This window comes from Terrapene carolina, unplaced genomic scaffold (genome assembly GCF_002925995.2).
Source record: "Terrapene carolina triunguis isolate 2854851 unplaced genomic scaffold, T_m_triunguis-2.0 Scaffold103, whole genome shotgun sequence".
NCBI lineage: Eukaryota > Metazoa > Chordata > Testudines > Emydidae > Terrapene > Terrapene triunguis.
This window is the reverse complement of record NW_020664454.1, coordinates 3260289-3278301: the sequence shown is the minus strand read 5'-3', so window position 1 is coordinate 3278301 and position 18013 is coordinate 3260289. Positions and strand designations below refer to the sequence as shown.

At 40.4% G+C, this 18013-nt stretch overlaps 1 protein-coding gene across 1 annotated transcript in view; it reads right to left on the bottom strand.

The window, feature by feature from the left end:
- The window catches only part of LOC113406540 (zinc finger protein GLIS1-like), a 270442-nt gene that overhangs the window by 32155 nt on the left and 220274 nt on the right, over nt 1-18013 (bottom strand). Inside the window, 2 exon segments of the mRNA XM_026651816.1 lie at nt 10878-11010; nt 14669-14779. Of these exon segments, the coding sequence (XP_026507601.1) occupies nt 10878-11010; nt 14669-14779 (244 nt within the window).

Below are 18013 nucleotides of genomic sequence, written 5' to 3'. Positions count from 1 at the left end.
CACCTCTCAGTATGGAAGTAACCTTTATCTTAATTTGAGAACAACAAAAAGCCCTTGATTAAATTTAATACAGCACTTTCATTATTCTTCTAAATCTGAATCTAATCAGTGGTATTTCCCATGACCACTCATTTTAGACTTTGTGTGTCTAATTTTCCTTTAGCTAGCACCATTGTACATTCAAAGTAACTCCACTGATGCCCATGGTGTAAACCTGATGCGAGATCACTCTGTCCTAAGTCTCATGTCGAGGCTGGCAGGGAAATCACTGATCGACAGTTTGTTTGGGGAAGGGGACAGGGCAGGGGAGATTTTGGTAACTTTGAATGAAGAAATCACCCAGAGATTCCCAGGCAGAGATTACCCTGCATCCTGCCATTATCAGATGCGGAAACAGAGTTTGACTCTCCATGGTAAAGGCCTCAGGGCCTGCCAGTAAATCTGGCAGAGCCTTTGGGATCTGTGTGAGGCAAAGGCCATCTGTGCAGAGACCATGTACACATACTTCAACTCTGGCACCCCAGCAGTGCCCTCCTGGCTCTCTGCCAATGAAGCCAAGCTACTATGGATGCCCTCAGACTGTGGCTTCCCTAGCGTCTCTCATGGGAAGGTGCCTGTGGGAAACTTCAGACTTCTGGGATCTGTTTAACTTTTTCATGTAAGCGTCATGGGGCATGAAGTGAGGTCAGCAGTGGGAAGATGTATATTTCCCTGGCCTGCCCTGATTCCAGCCCTTTCCCCATAGACCGTAGACTGTGGAAAGCTGGCTCCACAGGGCTGGGGCTAGTTCTGTTGCTGCAGAGACTAGAGAGGTGCTGTCTAGAGAGGGGGAAATCTGCATGTGGTGGATCCCATCAGGTGGAGTGAGCTGGCCCAAGGCCACTTCCCAATCCAGGTGCCTGAGCCTTCAACCTCTTGCTCATGTGACTGATACTCCTCTAGCAAACAGTTCAATTGATGGAAATGGGACTACTCTCCTGGGGGAAAATTGGCAGGACTGGCGAGCAGGTGCTGATTAAAATATGTAATTCCTTGATAACACTACATCACTCCACATAGTGAGAGTCCCAGAACCCAAAGCATTTTCTCTGCTACCCAAAAAATGTCGGCGTTTTAGTATTTCATTTAGAAATCACTTTAATTTGGAAATAAATCAACTAACTTTCTAGTAAAGCAGGAGTAGACACACTGAACCAATTTTAAAATACCACATCTTGAAGTAAATGGAATCTCAATGAATTAAACTAAAAATGGAATGAGGATGGCATTTAGGAGAATCACACCCTCAAAAATGAGGAAATTACACATCAGGGCTGTCAGCCTGAGTTACACGATGAGGCATACCAATAATAAAAATTGTATGACGACTTGCAAGTTGCCATGGAGACAAAGTGATGTTTTCTTTAAAGTTATGATGAGTTTACGTGGCACATTAGGCGGTCCCACATGGTCTACGGAATGTATTGTGGCAATATATAAGGGAGCTTGCTACCTGTCTTTTACAAAGATAGGCCCAGATCCTCTGAACACATACACACAAGTCCTTAACCAAAGTTCATTGAAGTCAATGACAGCCCTTCCCTTGATTTTGGATCAGGCCTATGAGTAGCACCATTGAGCTGAAGGGGACTACATACATGCGTGTTTGTAAGAAGAGAACTCGTTTGCAAAGCCATTTGACTAATATCATGTATGTTGTGTGATAGAGAACTTAGGAATACATGACAGCGTATTTCCACCTGTGGAGAAAATAGCTTTATATCAGTTCTCATTTATTCTTTGCTTAAACAGAATGCATCAGCATCTTCCACAACAGATGACTCTACCTCTGTTTCTATTGCTATATCAGATGTTTACAGGTTCAAGAGTGCACTCTGTTGGTTAAAGGTTTTTTACCAAGTTAGGTCATCAACATACAAATGGATCTGCCTGTATTTAATCACAGACAATTTTATTACAACATATATTTATGAGCTTCTCCTTGCTGGTGCCTAGTTTCACACTATAATAGTATATAGACTTAGTATGACTCTGATCAATTGGTTCATTTTATTGAAGATTGAATGGAAATTTTTTAGCAAATTCATGCCCCAATCCTATAAACACTCACAAACATGGTAATGGGACAACTCACATGCTTACAGTTCAGCAAGTGTAGGTTTGGAGACATTGCAGGGTTGGGGCCCTTTGTGATGCTTCTTCTAATGATTTGGAAAGTGATTTGATGAATGAGTTGAAATTTTAAATATGAAGGGAAATAAATAATTTACTGAGTTTGTTTCTGTTTAATTACAGTGACCTTATCCATATGTACTTTTCTGTTTTAAACTGATATTGGATTACCTCTGGCGGTTTTAACTATAGAGTTATATATATTTCTTCTTTTACATAACATTTTGAGAACCACATTCATGTCTGCATCTCTGGGTTGCTAGAAAGATTAACTTTCTAATATGAATAAACTGGTGTAAATTTCTCTTTTTGAAAGATCAATATAATAATTTTAATACTGTACAAACTTTCTGTTTGTAAAAAACAAAATCTGTTTGAAGTGTTATACAAGACCTTGAATGCTTTAAGAATATCCAGGCCAAAATTAGACTTCAAAGAACTACGTTTTAAAAAAGTAGCAGCAGAGATATTGAGACTTGAAAAGTAGCTATTGCATATACATGATAATTACGTTCATAGCAATTTAACTTTTTTCTTTTGCTGCCATGACTCCATAATACACAAGATTCTGATGCTGTGCCCATTGACTTCAATGGGAGCTTTGCCTTCAAATAGGACAAATCATCTAGCCTAAGGCTATGATTTTTGGCTTAATTGCTCCAGTTGAAGTCAGTGGTAAAGCTCCTATTGACTTGAATGGGAGCAGAGTTAGGTCAATGCTGAGCACATCTGAAAATCCCCCCTAATAAATGTATACTGTTATATAAAAGCATATATCTATTATTTCTGACAGCACCCACAAGTGTGCTAACCCCCCACAGACATGCACAGAAACATGATCCCTACCCTGAAGGGCTGACAAGTTAAAAACAGGCATGACGGAATAAGGAGGGAATAACCAGACAGTAGGGAGGACTGGGTCCTTCCCCTCCTTAGTCCTTAGGGTCTCTCCTCCCCACCAAGCGCATAGTCCAGTCAATCAGGCTGAGTATGCTGGGAAACAGAGAGCTGGGTGTCATTTGTGTATTGATGGTACCAACATCCAAAGCTCTCCCATTGGCATTACACAGATGTAGAATTGGTAAGCGAGAAGTCAGATCCATATGGAATCTGTGAGCGAGCTCTCTGGACAGATGAGCAACTGCTCATCATCAACATCTGTTTGTTTCTCTTAGACTAAAGCGTAGAACCATAAAGCAAGATTCCATCCACCTTTGCCAGGGTCTGCAGATAAGTTAAAAGCTCCCCCGCCCCCATGAACAACAGTGTTAAAAGCAGACCTAAATGAATCTTGGGCACACGATCTTTGCCCACTGCTAGGGGGAAATGATCAACTAAGCCAGTGAAATCAGCTCTGTCTCAGCATCTAAAACCAGACTGAAAAGGTCTGGAAAGTTCAGATGCTTCCAGATGATGGTAGAACTGATGTGTTGTCACCTTCTCAGCAATCTTATTTCAGTACAGAAGGTTAATGGCAGGAAGGGTCACTGTCCTAGAAGGGGTTCAGATCCCCTCCCCTTACAACATACTGATTTTCACATTGCAAAAGTCTTCCTACCAGTTTACACATTTGCTGGCAGTCTGAAGCTATGACAAATGCTCATTAGACGTAGACTTTGAGCCAGAAGATCACACCTAGATGTTCTTCTTACACAGATTGAACTCAGGTAAATTGGAGGGACAGTGTAGAGCAAAATACAGTACGTGTTCTGTGAATAAACAGACATTCTCTCTCCACAGCTGTGAGACTGGCACCTTTCACTATCAATAATTCACTTAAAAATTAAAAACGAAGTGAATGATAGCTTTATCTGCGCAGCAGCTGGTGAACATGCATGCATATTCTACATTCATGGATGGAGCTTGGGGTCTATAATGTTTAATGGCTTTCTCATGGTCTGTCTTATTGTCTCAACTATTGACTATAATTTCAGTTGTTTGTTGGGTCTGGCTCAAGGAAGGATAACTTTCTTCCTTATTGGCTGGATGCTAATAAAAGACCTGAGCCTAAGAAGTGTGGTCTGTCCTCAGATTGCATTTAATTAAATAAATAAAAGCCAGAGGGATTGGAGCATGTGCAGCACCTACCAGGAATGGGGCCAGAGTAATTAAGAACAAATCATAAACTTTGATGTGCCCCCACAGAGAAGCAGAGGGACATAACACACACACACACACCCTCTCTGCCCTGGGTGGTCTAGTGAACTGAACATGCTCCATGGAGCTGCTCTTCATGCATGTGGGTGAGAAGTATGCAGAGATGGGCAAGAAATGGGCAGAGTTTTGATTCTGTCCCCTCCAATATGCCAGTCAGTATAGCTGGGATGTCCCATATGGGTAACTATTCTCTCATTGGTATGAACCAGTACAGATGATTTCCCACTAGAGCAATGGGGGAGGGACCAGGGAAGGCACTGTCACTCCGAATCACCATTTTACCCCTGGGCTGCTCCCGGGGCAGTGCACCCATGTGTCCATCCTTCTCACTATGCGAAGTCACTATCTAGTCTCCAGTAAAATAAGGATGCAAAGATTAAATGTGTTTAAAGGTTGTAGGGTGTCCCTAGGGCTGTGCATGTTCATTGAACTTGTAGTGCAGTAAACAGAAATAGGGCTTGATTTCTTGAACTATGTAGAGCTTGTGCATAGCAAGAAAGCTGAAATACAGAGAAATAATTGACCTACTGTTCACTTTGCTAGCATACTGTTTTTGCCTATAATTAGGAGTACATTTAGGGCCATGTGGCACACAATGGAATAGACGAGTTACTAGTAGATTCCATGTCAGGCTGCAACAAGAAATTAGTCATTTCTGTTGAGTCATTGTGAACCAAACTTCTATTTAGTTAAAGTGAATACATTTCTATTTATGTTATTACTGCAAAGAAAGGCCGCTTAGAAAATACACGAACTTTATTTCCTTCACAGTGTTAGGTCTTATTCTGAAATATCAGCATTGCTCAATGGAATTCATTTTTAACCATCAAGTGCTTTGAACTGCATATTTTCACTTCAGTTTCAAGACACACTGGAAGTTTAGATTTGTTGCAATTTTGATGTCTTGATTGCTTCCTCGGGCAGACCCACCCCTTGGAAGCTCAGCCTGCGCGAGGACCGAAAGAGCAAGCCCGGCATTCTTTGAGGTAGTCATAACATTTTAGGTGTCACACTGGCAGGGAAGAATGCATATGTACAGTATTGCACAGTGTAGCACCAGGTATCTTCTTACAAAGTGGGGTGTGGCCAGAGGGGCCAAAGAGAGGAGAACTCTGGCACCTCTTGTGCTCTGTGGATGCATCTAGTCTGAAAATACAGACTCTGTATTTACATTGCAAAAAATGGTGCAGAGAGCAGCAGTTGCTATTCCATCTCTGGCTATTCCAACTGGGATAGTGCAGCTGAACAGGTTGGAGGTGTGAATTCCATCCTCCAGCCATGGTGGAGTCCTCCATGTGAAGCTGGTTTACTATGCAGGAAGGGAAGAAAGTGAGCTCTTTGGGGTAGGGACTGTCTTCCAATATGCGTGGCTAGCACCCAGTAAACTGATGATAATCAAACTAAAGTTAATATCAATCTCTAGGGATAACAGTTGACCATTTATGGCCCAATCCTGCTCCCTCTGAGATCAATTTTTCTCTTAATGGAAGTAGACTCAGATCCACATTCTGCAAAATTTCATTGTCTCTCCTAGAAAATCTATATGTATGAAAAACTCTGTGACCATGGCAAATCTCCCAAAAGGCTGCAATTTCGTCTTTTCTCAATGTTTGTAAAATTTTTCTTCCAGTTTTTTTTTTTTAAACGGAGAACTGTCTCCTAGCTGCAGAGAGTTGCATGAAAGCCTTATAAATTACTGATGCCTGCTGTCGCGATCCAGTTTGGGACTGTGCATCTCAGGCCTCTTAACACATTAGCCACTTCAGTTTATAAATACATGTCATCAATCAACATTTTAAATGATTTAACCTTTAGCCTTAACATCTGTTCCCAAACCAGTGCTCTGAGCATCTGTGATTAGTGCCTTTTCACGACGTGTGCCAAGTAAGAGCAAAAATCAATAATAAAAATGCAAGCCCAGATAGGACTTGAATGGAGATAGAAGCAGCATTTAAAGCTTCCCTTGCCATAGATGATGCTCAGTCTCTGGCTATAGTGCTCTTCCTCCAACAATCTCTGTGGCATATTTGAGGTTTAAATTAGGCAACAGTGAAGCAATCTAGCAATGGAAATAAAAAGGAACGAGGTCTGAGCAGCTGCGTACTGTGGATTCCTCCTCATGCCACAGAGCATTCTTTCCCCGTAATATCTGCCATTGGCCTAAGCACAAGCCTGCTTTGAAGTTGGACACAGGGGATGGGAACTTTTTAAACATTTCATTTCTGCATTGTTGGCTTTCATCTCTGACATACTTAAAATATGCTGCAGCTTTAACTTGGGGAAAAAAATCCCCAGTAATTCAAGTAATCCCAGAGGCCCAGGGCTCTGCACATTAATATTGTGGTTTCTTTGAAAAAATACATGAGCATTTTCAAGTGGAATGAAAAGGACATTATATATTTGTCCATGTGGTATACTATATACCATGCCGTAGCCTGATTTGTCCTGAAATATTACTGTTGCTTATTTGAAAGAGTGAACATATCATTACAAACTATAGGCGACTGTGTGAATATCCTTTTACTTTGATTCTGTAATGTTCAGCATTATAGTATATATGCTCTAAATGATGATGGATCATTTTTGCCACTGGAATAGTGGGGCAGGTAATATGAGGTAACTTCTGTTTCACTGTAAAATAGTCTCTCCACCTTGATTTATTTCCTCTGTCTCTTTCTCATATGGAATATGTGATGGGGTCTCATATGGAGTAATGTGACCTGGTGGAAGTATAGGAAGAGATTTACTAAAACTAGATTTTAAAAATACCCCAGTGACAGATTAGATATAGTCAGCCAAGAAATCATATTGGGGACGGATTGGCATTATTGAGAAACACGGGATATTCATGAACTAGAGCAGGGGTCGGCAACCTTTCAGAAGTGGTGTGCCGAGTCTTCATTTATTCACTCTAATTTAAGGTTTCGCGTGCCAGTACTACATGTTAATGTTTTTAGAAGGTCTCTTTCTCTAAGTCTATAATATATAACTAAACTATTGTTGTACGTAAAGTAAATAAGGTTTTTAAAATGTTTAAGAAGCTTCTTTTAAAATTAAATTAAAATGCAGAGCCCCCTGGACCAGTGGCCAGGACCCGGGCAGTGTGAGTGCCACTGAAAATCAGCTCGCATGCCACCTTCGGCATGCGCGCCATAGGTTGCCTACTCCTGAACTAGAGCAATTTTACTTCTAAGACTGTGACTCAGAGCTGCATAAAGCCAGGTTTCCAAATGAGCTGAGCTTCCATTTAGACACCAAAAAATATCAAAGTCTGACACTGTGAGGGGAGAGCCAGCAGCAGCCTTCTGGAGGATCAAACACCAGGGTTGACCTGAAATGTCGTGTGTCAGGGAGAAAGGGATGAGGCTTTAACAGCTTGGAGAAATATGAGCATCCTATTCTCTGTTCTTTCTTCTGTAACATCAGAAGGGGTGGGGCCAAGCTGGGCAAGGTTGTGGTGGGAGGGGTGTCTCAGGCTTCAGGCTCAGAAGCGAGGTATGGTCTCCGTACCATTTATCTGTGAGCTCAATTTTCTCCCTGTTTTCTAACACATTTTGTTTTACTGAGGACCTTTGGGATCTTAGACTGGTCCTGGCACTATTCACTGCAATCCATCCTGCGGAGACATAAATGATCCTTCAGTTTCTTCACAGAAGAGTTGAAGCGGTTGGGGAAATCCACACAAGGCTCTCAGCTAATGGCACCGACCAAGAAGCCGATCCTGGAGGTGCTGCTAGCGCCCTCATGAGTTTGAAGAGCCCAGGTGATAAAGTTAAAATGATTCCTCCACATTCCTATAGTTCCTACATCTTCCTGCCACACTGAATGAAGGTATGTAACAATACTCGAGAGCATTCTGTGTGTCATCACAGAATCCCAATAACATCATGAGCATTAAAAGTCACTATCCTTTCCTATTACATCTTATTCTCAGGGAGTTATAATTCAGCTATTTTAATTTACAATAGGGTAAAAGTGGTTATAGAAGGTGTCAACCAGGATACTATCTTTTTTTGAAGACCTGGACTGGTAAAAAGCTGAAGATTTTTGTAGATTCAGATGCTTCTCAGAGTTGCTCTAACAAAGCACGCAAGGGACACTAGGACCCCTTGTGATGTCTGAGGAACTCAGCGCCAGGAATTCTTGTATTGTAACCCCAGTTCACCATGGACTCCGTGTCTGTCTGTGAACAAAATCATTTAGGGTTTAACTATATTAGAAAATGTGCACCAATGTAACTAGATCGGTTTAAAATCGATCAATGACACCAGTGCAAACATCTTATATAGATGCACTTAAACTGGTTTAAATTTCACTTGAATCAGTTTAAGTCATGCTTAAAGTGACTTAAGTTAATGCTATATTAATCTAAATTGATTTAAATATGTCTGTGTTAAGGGTTTGCACCCACATAACTAGATTGATTTTAACACAGGGCAAGTTTTCTAATATAGACCAAGCCTTAGATGCACAATTTCAGAACTGACCTATTCTACTTTTGAGTGGCTCACTTTTAGAAACCCAACTTGAGAAACCCACGATGCCCCCCACTACATGGACTGCAAATTGGCCTCAGCTCTTATGCCTGGAGTCCATAGCCCCCCATCCCTCTGTGCATGCCTAAAGGACCATGGACAGTCTATCCATAACTGGTATTTATGTGGATAGCTATTTAAGCAAATACAGAATGAAAACAGCAAATTAATGTCTATTACATCCTTTTTCTGGAGATTCTATCCAGACCATACAAGGTGATGGATGCAAAATGATGTAATACATCTCTTCCATTTCTAATGTGCATCTGTGGTCAAAAAAGATGCTAGGATGTATAAGGAACAGGATGGAGAATAATATGGAAAATATTATAATGCCATTATATAAATCAATGGGCTGGCCTCATCTGGAATGCTCTGTGAAGTACTGGTCACCCCATCTCAAAAAGGACATATAGGGGATTCAGAGCCAGGTGACAAGAGTGATTAGGGGCCTAGAAAAACTCTTGTGAAGAAAGATCAAAAAGATTGGGACTGTTACCTTAGAAAAGAGGCAAATACAAGGGGGCCTTGTAACAGTATATAAAGTGAATGGTCTAGAGAAGGTAGATGCTTTTGTTCCCACTCTCTTGTAACAGGAAAAAAAGGGGCATTTACTGAAATTGAATGCTGGCAAATTCAAAATTGATAAAAAGAAATTATTTCAGAAAACATGAACACTGGAACTCACTGCCACAGGATGTTGCTGAGACCAAGAACTTAAGATTCAAAGCAAGACTGGACATTCATATGGACAAGAAGAACATCCAGAGTTATAACATAATAAAGTTAATAAAAAAGTGATATAAAACTTCATGTTTCAAGTTTAAGTCAATCTCTAATTATTAGGGATTATTATTATTTGTATTGAAGCAGGAGTCTCTGGACCAGGCCCCTATTGTGCTAGGTGCTGTACAACACAGAACAAAGAGACTGTCCTGGCACTGAGGCGCTTACAATCTAAGTAGGATGGGGGAAGATTATCCAACATTTGCCTATTGCAGGGTGTCTTGCACGTTCCTCTGAAGCATCTGGTGATGGTCACTTATGGGGACAGACTACTGGACTAGATGGACCATAGGTCTGATCCAATCTGGAAAATCTTATGCTACTAACTGCCACAGTATTTACTCTGTAGTACTGCAGCATCAAAAGAAGAATGGTATCAGGTCCATTGATAACGTATCATAGCAGTAGTCATCATCACCTTCATACCTAATAGTGACACAAGAATCCAATATGACATGAGTGAAAATCAGAGGCCAGGGGCCTACTGTGACCGGCTGGGAAGGGGAATGTAGAAGTGTCAGGGCTAATCTGTTTTCATCATTTAAAAACAAAAAACAGTAAGCACTAGATCAAGGTGACGAACTTCCACTTTAGGAGGCTAAACCCAAAATTTAGATTCCCCCAAACCCCTGCTCAGACCAGCCCTGTAGGTACCTAAGTTTCCATTGGTAAAATTTCCCCCGTTTGGCATGCACAAAGCCACAACCTCACCCCTCTGGCAGCTCACCCATGAAGAGGCAGCAGGGATATTTTTGTAATGGAAGCAACTCCTGCACTCCAGATAACACCTATATCTCCACTGCCAAAAAAGGGATATATTTAATGTGGGATATCTGTTTGTGAGCAGAACAGTAAGTTTATCTGTGAATTTCTGTCTTTGTTAGGATTCCTGTTGTGCTTTAACATAGCTTGTGCATTTGTGTGCTGCTGAGACCAACACAAACTTAAAGAGATTGAGCATGATTTTCAAAGATGCTGAAGACCCACAACTTCATATAAAATTAAAGAGAGCAATGGTGCTCAGCATCTCTGAAAAATTTATAATTGGTAACCTGCGATATAATGGTGAAATAATGCACTATACATTTTTAACCTCATTTGTAACCTACATTCTGGTTTTTACAATCTTAAACATAATGGGCTGTTTTTCCACAGTGGCCCAAGCTCTTTAATAATCCTTATTTAAAATGACACATATAACATCATATTTACTGGAATTATTCTTACCTGCTATTAGGTCATGGTGACCTATAGATCTACCACACTTCCCATCCAAAATGTGTTGTGAAGATGTGTGGAGTTGCTGTATAGCTAAGCATTCACTTAGTACATCTTGTTCAATATCAGTACATGAATGTAGCTGCAAGAGGAGGATAAAACAAAGAGATCTTATTTCAAAGTAAACCAAACTGTAGCTAATTGAATTCATATGTCTGTTTGGTTATAGCCTATGTATAGAAGGAAGGAACAAAATGTCATTCTTAGGAACTTAGTGTAATTGAGGATATACCCGGTACTAAGTATTTCTAATTAGAGGTCATTGGGTTTTCTTAAGCACACAAGTTAAGTGCTAATCTTACACCAACAGCATTTTGGTTCAGAAACAAAGTACCCTATGTTTCTTCAATTTTATGGCATAATTTAACTACATATTTCTAGCTCTCTGTAGTGTTTTGGGTTCTTTGGCAAAAGGTTTGCATTGTTTTTGAAACTGTGACACTTGGAAAGACTTTTGATAGGGAAAGAAAAGTGTTTGTGCTTATCAGATTAAAACTGGCGAAATAAGGCAATGTCGGTAATGTGTAAGAGGTATCACTGATGTGTCAGCTGGTCTCCATGTAAATTAATGCTCTGGCAAAAGTGTCTGTAGCATGCTCTGAAAACCACAACGTCGATCATATTAAAAACAGCAGGAGGGGAGAATTAAGAAAGAAAAGGATTTCTAATTCTCCTTCAAACATGCTTATGTTGCCAAATGTTTGTCATAATATAGTGCTCACATTACACAAATAGCCATCGTATTCTGTGGCCATTAATAGTTATTGTTTTGAAGTTTACAGTTTTGCATACCAATCTCCCCTGGGATTAGTTATTCTAAATGGAAGGTCCAGGCAAACCTATTTAGGGTTCTGTTATCCAGGCATTTGTTTTTTTTTTAAGATAAATATCTAGCATTTTGGATAACAATCTGCAGCTGAAGCCAGTAAAACTTTAACTACTACTAAATTAACCACTAGCATCCTAGATTTTGTTCTCCTAAAAAAAAATTGAGAAAGATCTAACAAACCTCCCCTAAGTTATGGACTAAATATTCAGGACTCCTCTGATGTAAATCTCTGCTCAGAACATTTTTCAAAAAATCAAAGATTGTGCTTATTGGTTGGATGTGTCAAACGTGTGGGCAGAGCAGCCTGTTAATTTTTCTTTCTTGGCTAAGTCACTTTTACTTAGAATTCAGCAAACATAGATAACAATGGATCTGCCTTTGCTGAGTCATAAACTGCAAATGATGAAGCAAGTAAAAACAGCCATTTGCTCATTCTTCCTGTTTCAGATTGGAGATGGGAAGAGACTGGAGTCAGTTTTAGAAACATTGAACTATACTTTCAGTTGCACATTCCCCCCCTCCAATATGTTTAAGTGAAATATTTATTTTGCTTATTAGTTCTTTATTGATGATACATGCTTTACCTCATTTTCATAGAAGTCTGATCAAAATACATTTTAAATCTGCTGCTATCTTTAGAAGTCTTTTTAATAAAAATTCTGAATTGCTCCAAGATCTGCATAAACATAGATCACAATCCTATAAACACCCACGTATATACTTGGAGTCAAAGGGACTGCGCCCATGCCTAGAGTTAAAGATGTACACAAGTGTTTGCAGGGTGGGGCCTTATGGCCCAATCACGAAGTTCTGACTACTAGGAAATCACATCCTTCGTGGGGAAAATCCAAAGAGGGGATTGGAAACTCCTGGGCTCTTAAACCTTTTAATACTTCAAGTTTGGAGATAAGTCCCATGTGATCTGGCTGCCAGGGTAAATCAGCAGAAATAACTGCATCTCTCTGTAGGGTCCTCACATTGGCGTGAGTCAGTAGAAGAGCTCTGTATCTCTATTCAGGATCCTAGAACTTGATACGCTGTTACAGGCCACTATAAAAAATGGTGCGCATAAAGCACTCCAAAGTAGCTAGAGGCAAAACCACAGAATTCCAGGAGAAGAGGAAAGACTACACATGAGAGTCATTCCACTAGCACACAATCTGTGATGACAACCCCTCCAGCAGTCAGCTTCAGCTACTCCCACGGGAGAGATGGGTATGGAGTAAGAGGGTGTTTCCACATAATAAAGTGCTGACAGGGCTATTTTGCACTGCAAATGCCCAAGAGGGTCATGCGGGATGATGCCACAGAAAGCCATCTTCCTCCTGGCTCCACTGCCTTCCTTCTCCATCACCTCTTACACCAGAACCCTTGGAACTGTAGATTTGAAACCCCATGTAGGGAGCTATTGGTGGTATCATGGGCTGCTGCTGTTACTTCATCTCCTGTCCCTGCTGCCTTTACTTCTTGTTATTGGTCTGTTCCCAGCCTCTCTACAAGAAGAGGGAGACCAGAGCATTTGGGTATCACTTGTCAGGCAAAACCCACGCTGAATTCAGAACTTCACTGGGAGTTCTACCAGATAAGGACACCCTATCACTGTGGCCCATAACCCTGACTCTGGCCTCTCCTAGACATGTACACCTAGGCCATTTCCAAAGCTTTTGCCTCTTTCTCCTCCATGCCATGACCAATTCTGTCCCTTTCTCTGTCCAAACCATGAACATTTATCTAGGCACTTATCATCTCCTATCCAGACTACTGCAATCGCTTTCTCTCTGGCCTTCTTGACACCCATCTTGCTCCTCCATGGTCCCTTCGAAATTCTACTGCTAAAATAACCTCCATTGTGATATTGTCGCCTCTCTCTTTGAGTCCCTCCACTGGCTCCTGCACTCCGTTCCATTAAGTACAAGCTTCTGGTCCTTACCTTTGAGGCTCTTCACCACTAGCTGCTCCCTACGTGTATCCACTCTTGTGTCCTGTTGTATTGTCACCTCCCATCCGCTCCATCATCCTTAAACCTCACCTTGCTGTGATGCCTACAAAATTCTGAACAATGACTAGGCAGCTGGTGTGGTGTGACTGCTGCTTATTATGCTAATCACAATTGCCTCATTGTTATCTTATAATCCCCCACATCCCCTCGTCTATTGTATCCACATGCTATCTCCTCTCATATACTTAAACTGTAAGCTCTTTGGGGGCAGCCACCATCCTTTCATTAACTATAGAACAATGCCTTACTATAACAGGGCCCTGATCTTTGCCTGGAACCTTCAGGTCCTATTCCAATAACAACAAAAATAACAACGAATTCAGGATTGAACCCATAGAAACCCATGGGTTTTTTCATATAATATTTGGCTGGATGGAATACTAGTAAATACATAATGAGCAATGTGGGTTTGAAATGATCTATAAATGTGTTTAAAACACAGGCCCAATGGTCTATAGAGGGTGTTTTTTCTAACCTACTAAAATATCACATTTTCCCTGACATTTATAAATTATTCAGGTGTGGGATTCACCCATATTTTAAATGAGCTGCTAAACTAAGCGACCCATTTGATTTGGGTGTGAATGAGAGCAGAATTTGGAGTCATATGTCAGAAGGATGAACAGGAGGGAATTTGAAAGAAGGGCCTGGTTTAATAGTGCAGAGCAAACCGCTCTGCAAGGGGGGGGAAAATAGCATTGATAATCACTGCAACAAGAAAATGGAAGTCTGACTGGCAACAGTGAAAAACCATCAGGAAACTGAACTGAAGTTCAATTTTCACCTAGCAACAGCACAGTGAAATCCTGATTTGAAAAAACATAAATCACAGACCAATTAAAACCAAACATATTGATGAAATTTCAGTAAGTGTTCATTTGAGCATGCCACAGTTTTGATCGATGGCCTTACCTTCTTACGCACCTGTTGTTCTTTGGCAGAATGAGCTTTCACATGTTTGCGCAGGGAACTTGGATCCGTGTAGCGTTTGGAGCACCCGGGAATTTGACAGGCATATGGTTTCTGTAAATGCATGGAAAAGAAAAAGAAAGGGAAGGATTTCAGCTTTTATAGGCACCTACCTTTATAATATGAAGCCCGAGTTCAACAATTAGAATACAAAATAGCTGGAGACTATAATTTATGTGAAAACATATTGTAAAACCCCAAGCTGTTTGCTCAGCTTGCAACCTCTAGTTTTGCAAATACTTCTGTGTATAACAAGTCTGGCTGTGGGCCAGCTGTGGCGCACACAGAACAGCAATGACAGCTCATATTCTGAAGTCAGTCCAAATCCTGAGAGCACTTAACACATCTGTACTCTTACACTTTTGGGGATTGATTACTGGACTGAATTAAATCATAATGAGAAATAAATAGTTGGGTTTTGAGAACATTATAGTATTTCCACCTTTTGCAAGTACAAAAATAGTACCTTTTTGCCTCTTTGGAGAGGTATTTACTTTGTATACAATCCACTCAGTATGTGACACAGTATTGCAAAGATCTTTAAGTATCATTACAAAAAAAAAGAAGAAAAAAAGTGGTTCCTGATTCTGACTTCCTACTGGTTTTACACAGACAGTGTCACATATGTTGCAAAGCAAAAACTAAGGGCATTAACACTGGACTGCTTTCACACATTCTTCCTGTTCCTGTTTTAAATAACACAAATGCTTTATTTACACAATTTATACTCATACAAATAACACTAAACACAAACATTACAACAAATCAACAAATACAGAAAAACTCAGCATTGTTGACCTTGCCAGGGAAAGCCCTTTCCAACTGTGAATAGTATCTGCCAGAGGTTACCTCTCCGCGATGGCACAACATGAAGATCTTCAAGTGGCAAGAACAGCCTAGTTTAGCTGAGCAGTTCCAATGGATTCCTTTCACGTGGTAGAAAGATACTTCTCCTACCTGTAGGAAGAACACTCCTCTCTATCTGGAGGGTATCAAAGCTCCTTCCTATTACAACAGAACAGCTGCAGGGCCCTCATGGTAAGCCCCAGCTAATGCAAGCCTGACCAAATGCCTAATTTGGCTGTGGCACCACCTCTGGGCCCTGACAACAAAAGGCAACCTTTAAACTGTTGGGGAAATCCTAAATGAATGTGTTATTCCCAAGGTACTTGGTCACACTCAGGTGGTAACAAATGATCGCTTCATGCCAAGCCTCACAAAGCCTCTAACCAGAGCCTAATTTTGCTGTTTTTTTCCTGTGGCTTTTTGGAGCTTGCTTCCCTGCCCACCCATCATGCCAATGTACTATGCCAGAGGGGCCTCAGTACATGGGCCAGTAAGTTCTTTTAGTGCCCTCCCAGGAGGTTTGGTTTGGCCTCTCACCTTTGTGCTTTGATCACCTTCAAGGGCTGACATCAGAGTCACACATTTGAATCTCTTCTCTTTTCATAGAAAGCATTCTGACATGGTCACTTTCACCTGCAGTGCAAAGTGCACACAAGTCCAATTGCACCATTAAAGCCTTATGTAAAGGCAGCAAGGGAGGAGTGGGATTGGGGCTCCCAGCAGAATGGAAATATAGGGGTGCCATTTGCCCCCTTGGTTTGCACAGAAGGGGTCACGTGCGGAGAAAAGTGATGGAGTTGTGATTCTGTAGTCAGGAGCTGCATTCCCATGCTGTGGTTCTGCTTTATCATTTGGATAAAGCCCAGTAGCTCTGGCTTGGTACAGATAAAATGAATTTCAGCAGCACTGGAAGAGTGATGACACCCCTTCCTAATTGCAGCACAGATAACTTCCCTAATTCTGCTTTCACCGTGGGAAATATGACCTAGTAATTTCAGTTATTTAATCAAACCAACCTAGTCTAACAGGTCACTGTAATTATTTACATATTCTCCTTTCTGAGAAGATAAACGATGGATTGACCTACATGCGGAGTTTTAAATCAATACCAAATGCGCTCCATACGAAATAAGCATCCATGTAAATCCTTTTTTCTTTCTAGGTACCTCCAGAGGATAAATAACCCTGTTCCTTATATCAAGAGGAAATTTCCAAAGGAATAATAGGATCATTCACCAACTCAAAGCCTTAAAGGCTATCACAATACCTACTCAGAAACTTACATAGGAAAGTAGATTTATTGAGAGTCTTTAGAATACACAGAGAACAGACATGTGAGGAAGGACTATGGAAACCTTTAACAAATTCCTTAATAGAAGAACCAGCAGAATATTTTTCTAGCCATGGTATCGCTATTAGTGATGGGGAAACTAGATCAGAAAAATGCCCATCTTTAATAGCCTAAATCTTTTTGCTTAGACATTCACACAGTCCTTTGATATGTACTCAGTTTTTAAAGGGGTCTCTGGGTCCTGTGGGCTAATATTACATCCAGTCTTTACAGTAAAACCATACATGCATCATTAATTGTTTACACTGACATTCTAAAACAGGCAACACACTAAATAAAAACCACAGGTCTTAAATGAAGCAGGCAAATGATTGTTAGTTTCGGCAGAATATGAATATAGTGAGAATTTCAAAGAACCTGTAGCAGGGAAGTGTGAATAACAGTTCCAGACACTTTGGAAAGTTAGTCAAAAATTATTACTGTACCTTTGTGCTGCTGTACGAGCATTTCAGAGGTTAAAGAAACAGAGAGACAAGGAGAAGAAAAGAGAGCTAAGTTTAGAGATTTTTTTGCAATATCACATAGATCAACAGACACAAGAACTCTGGGTTATTTTGTTCAGTGTACTATACAATTGTACAAAAGCTCTACTAAATGATATTCCATTTGCGAGTCAAGCTTATATATATGTTTTTATATTAACTTCAAGCAGTTAAACTTCAAAAATGTGTATCCCGTACAGTATATTCAGTTTCAAAAGAGACACATTTTAGAACTAATTACAAATTCAAATATTTCAGGTTGACTTTCAAATAAATAAAACATTGTTATTGTAAGTGTGCTTGGGTTTGGAAAATGTGACTGACTCGCTTCTCTTACTTGTTTGTTTTTGCAAGGCATAATGTACATTACGCATTCCTTAATGCTGCACTGTCTGAAATGTGTAGCTGCTTAAAAAGTAAATATCAATTAAACTCAAAAGTTCTGCCCCATAAACACTCGGCCAAATGTTAAACTATATATTCACCTCTTTGAAAAAGACAAAGGAATGACTCTTGCTGTTATTCTTCACAAGCTCTAGGCTGAGGACTTAATTGGCCTATGATGTCTGTTTGCTTCCTTTGCCTTAAAATTGGCGAAATAATCGTATC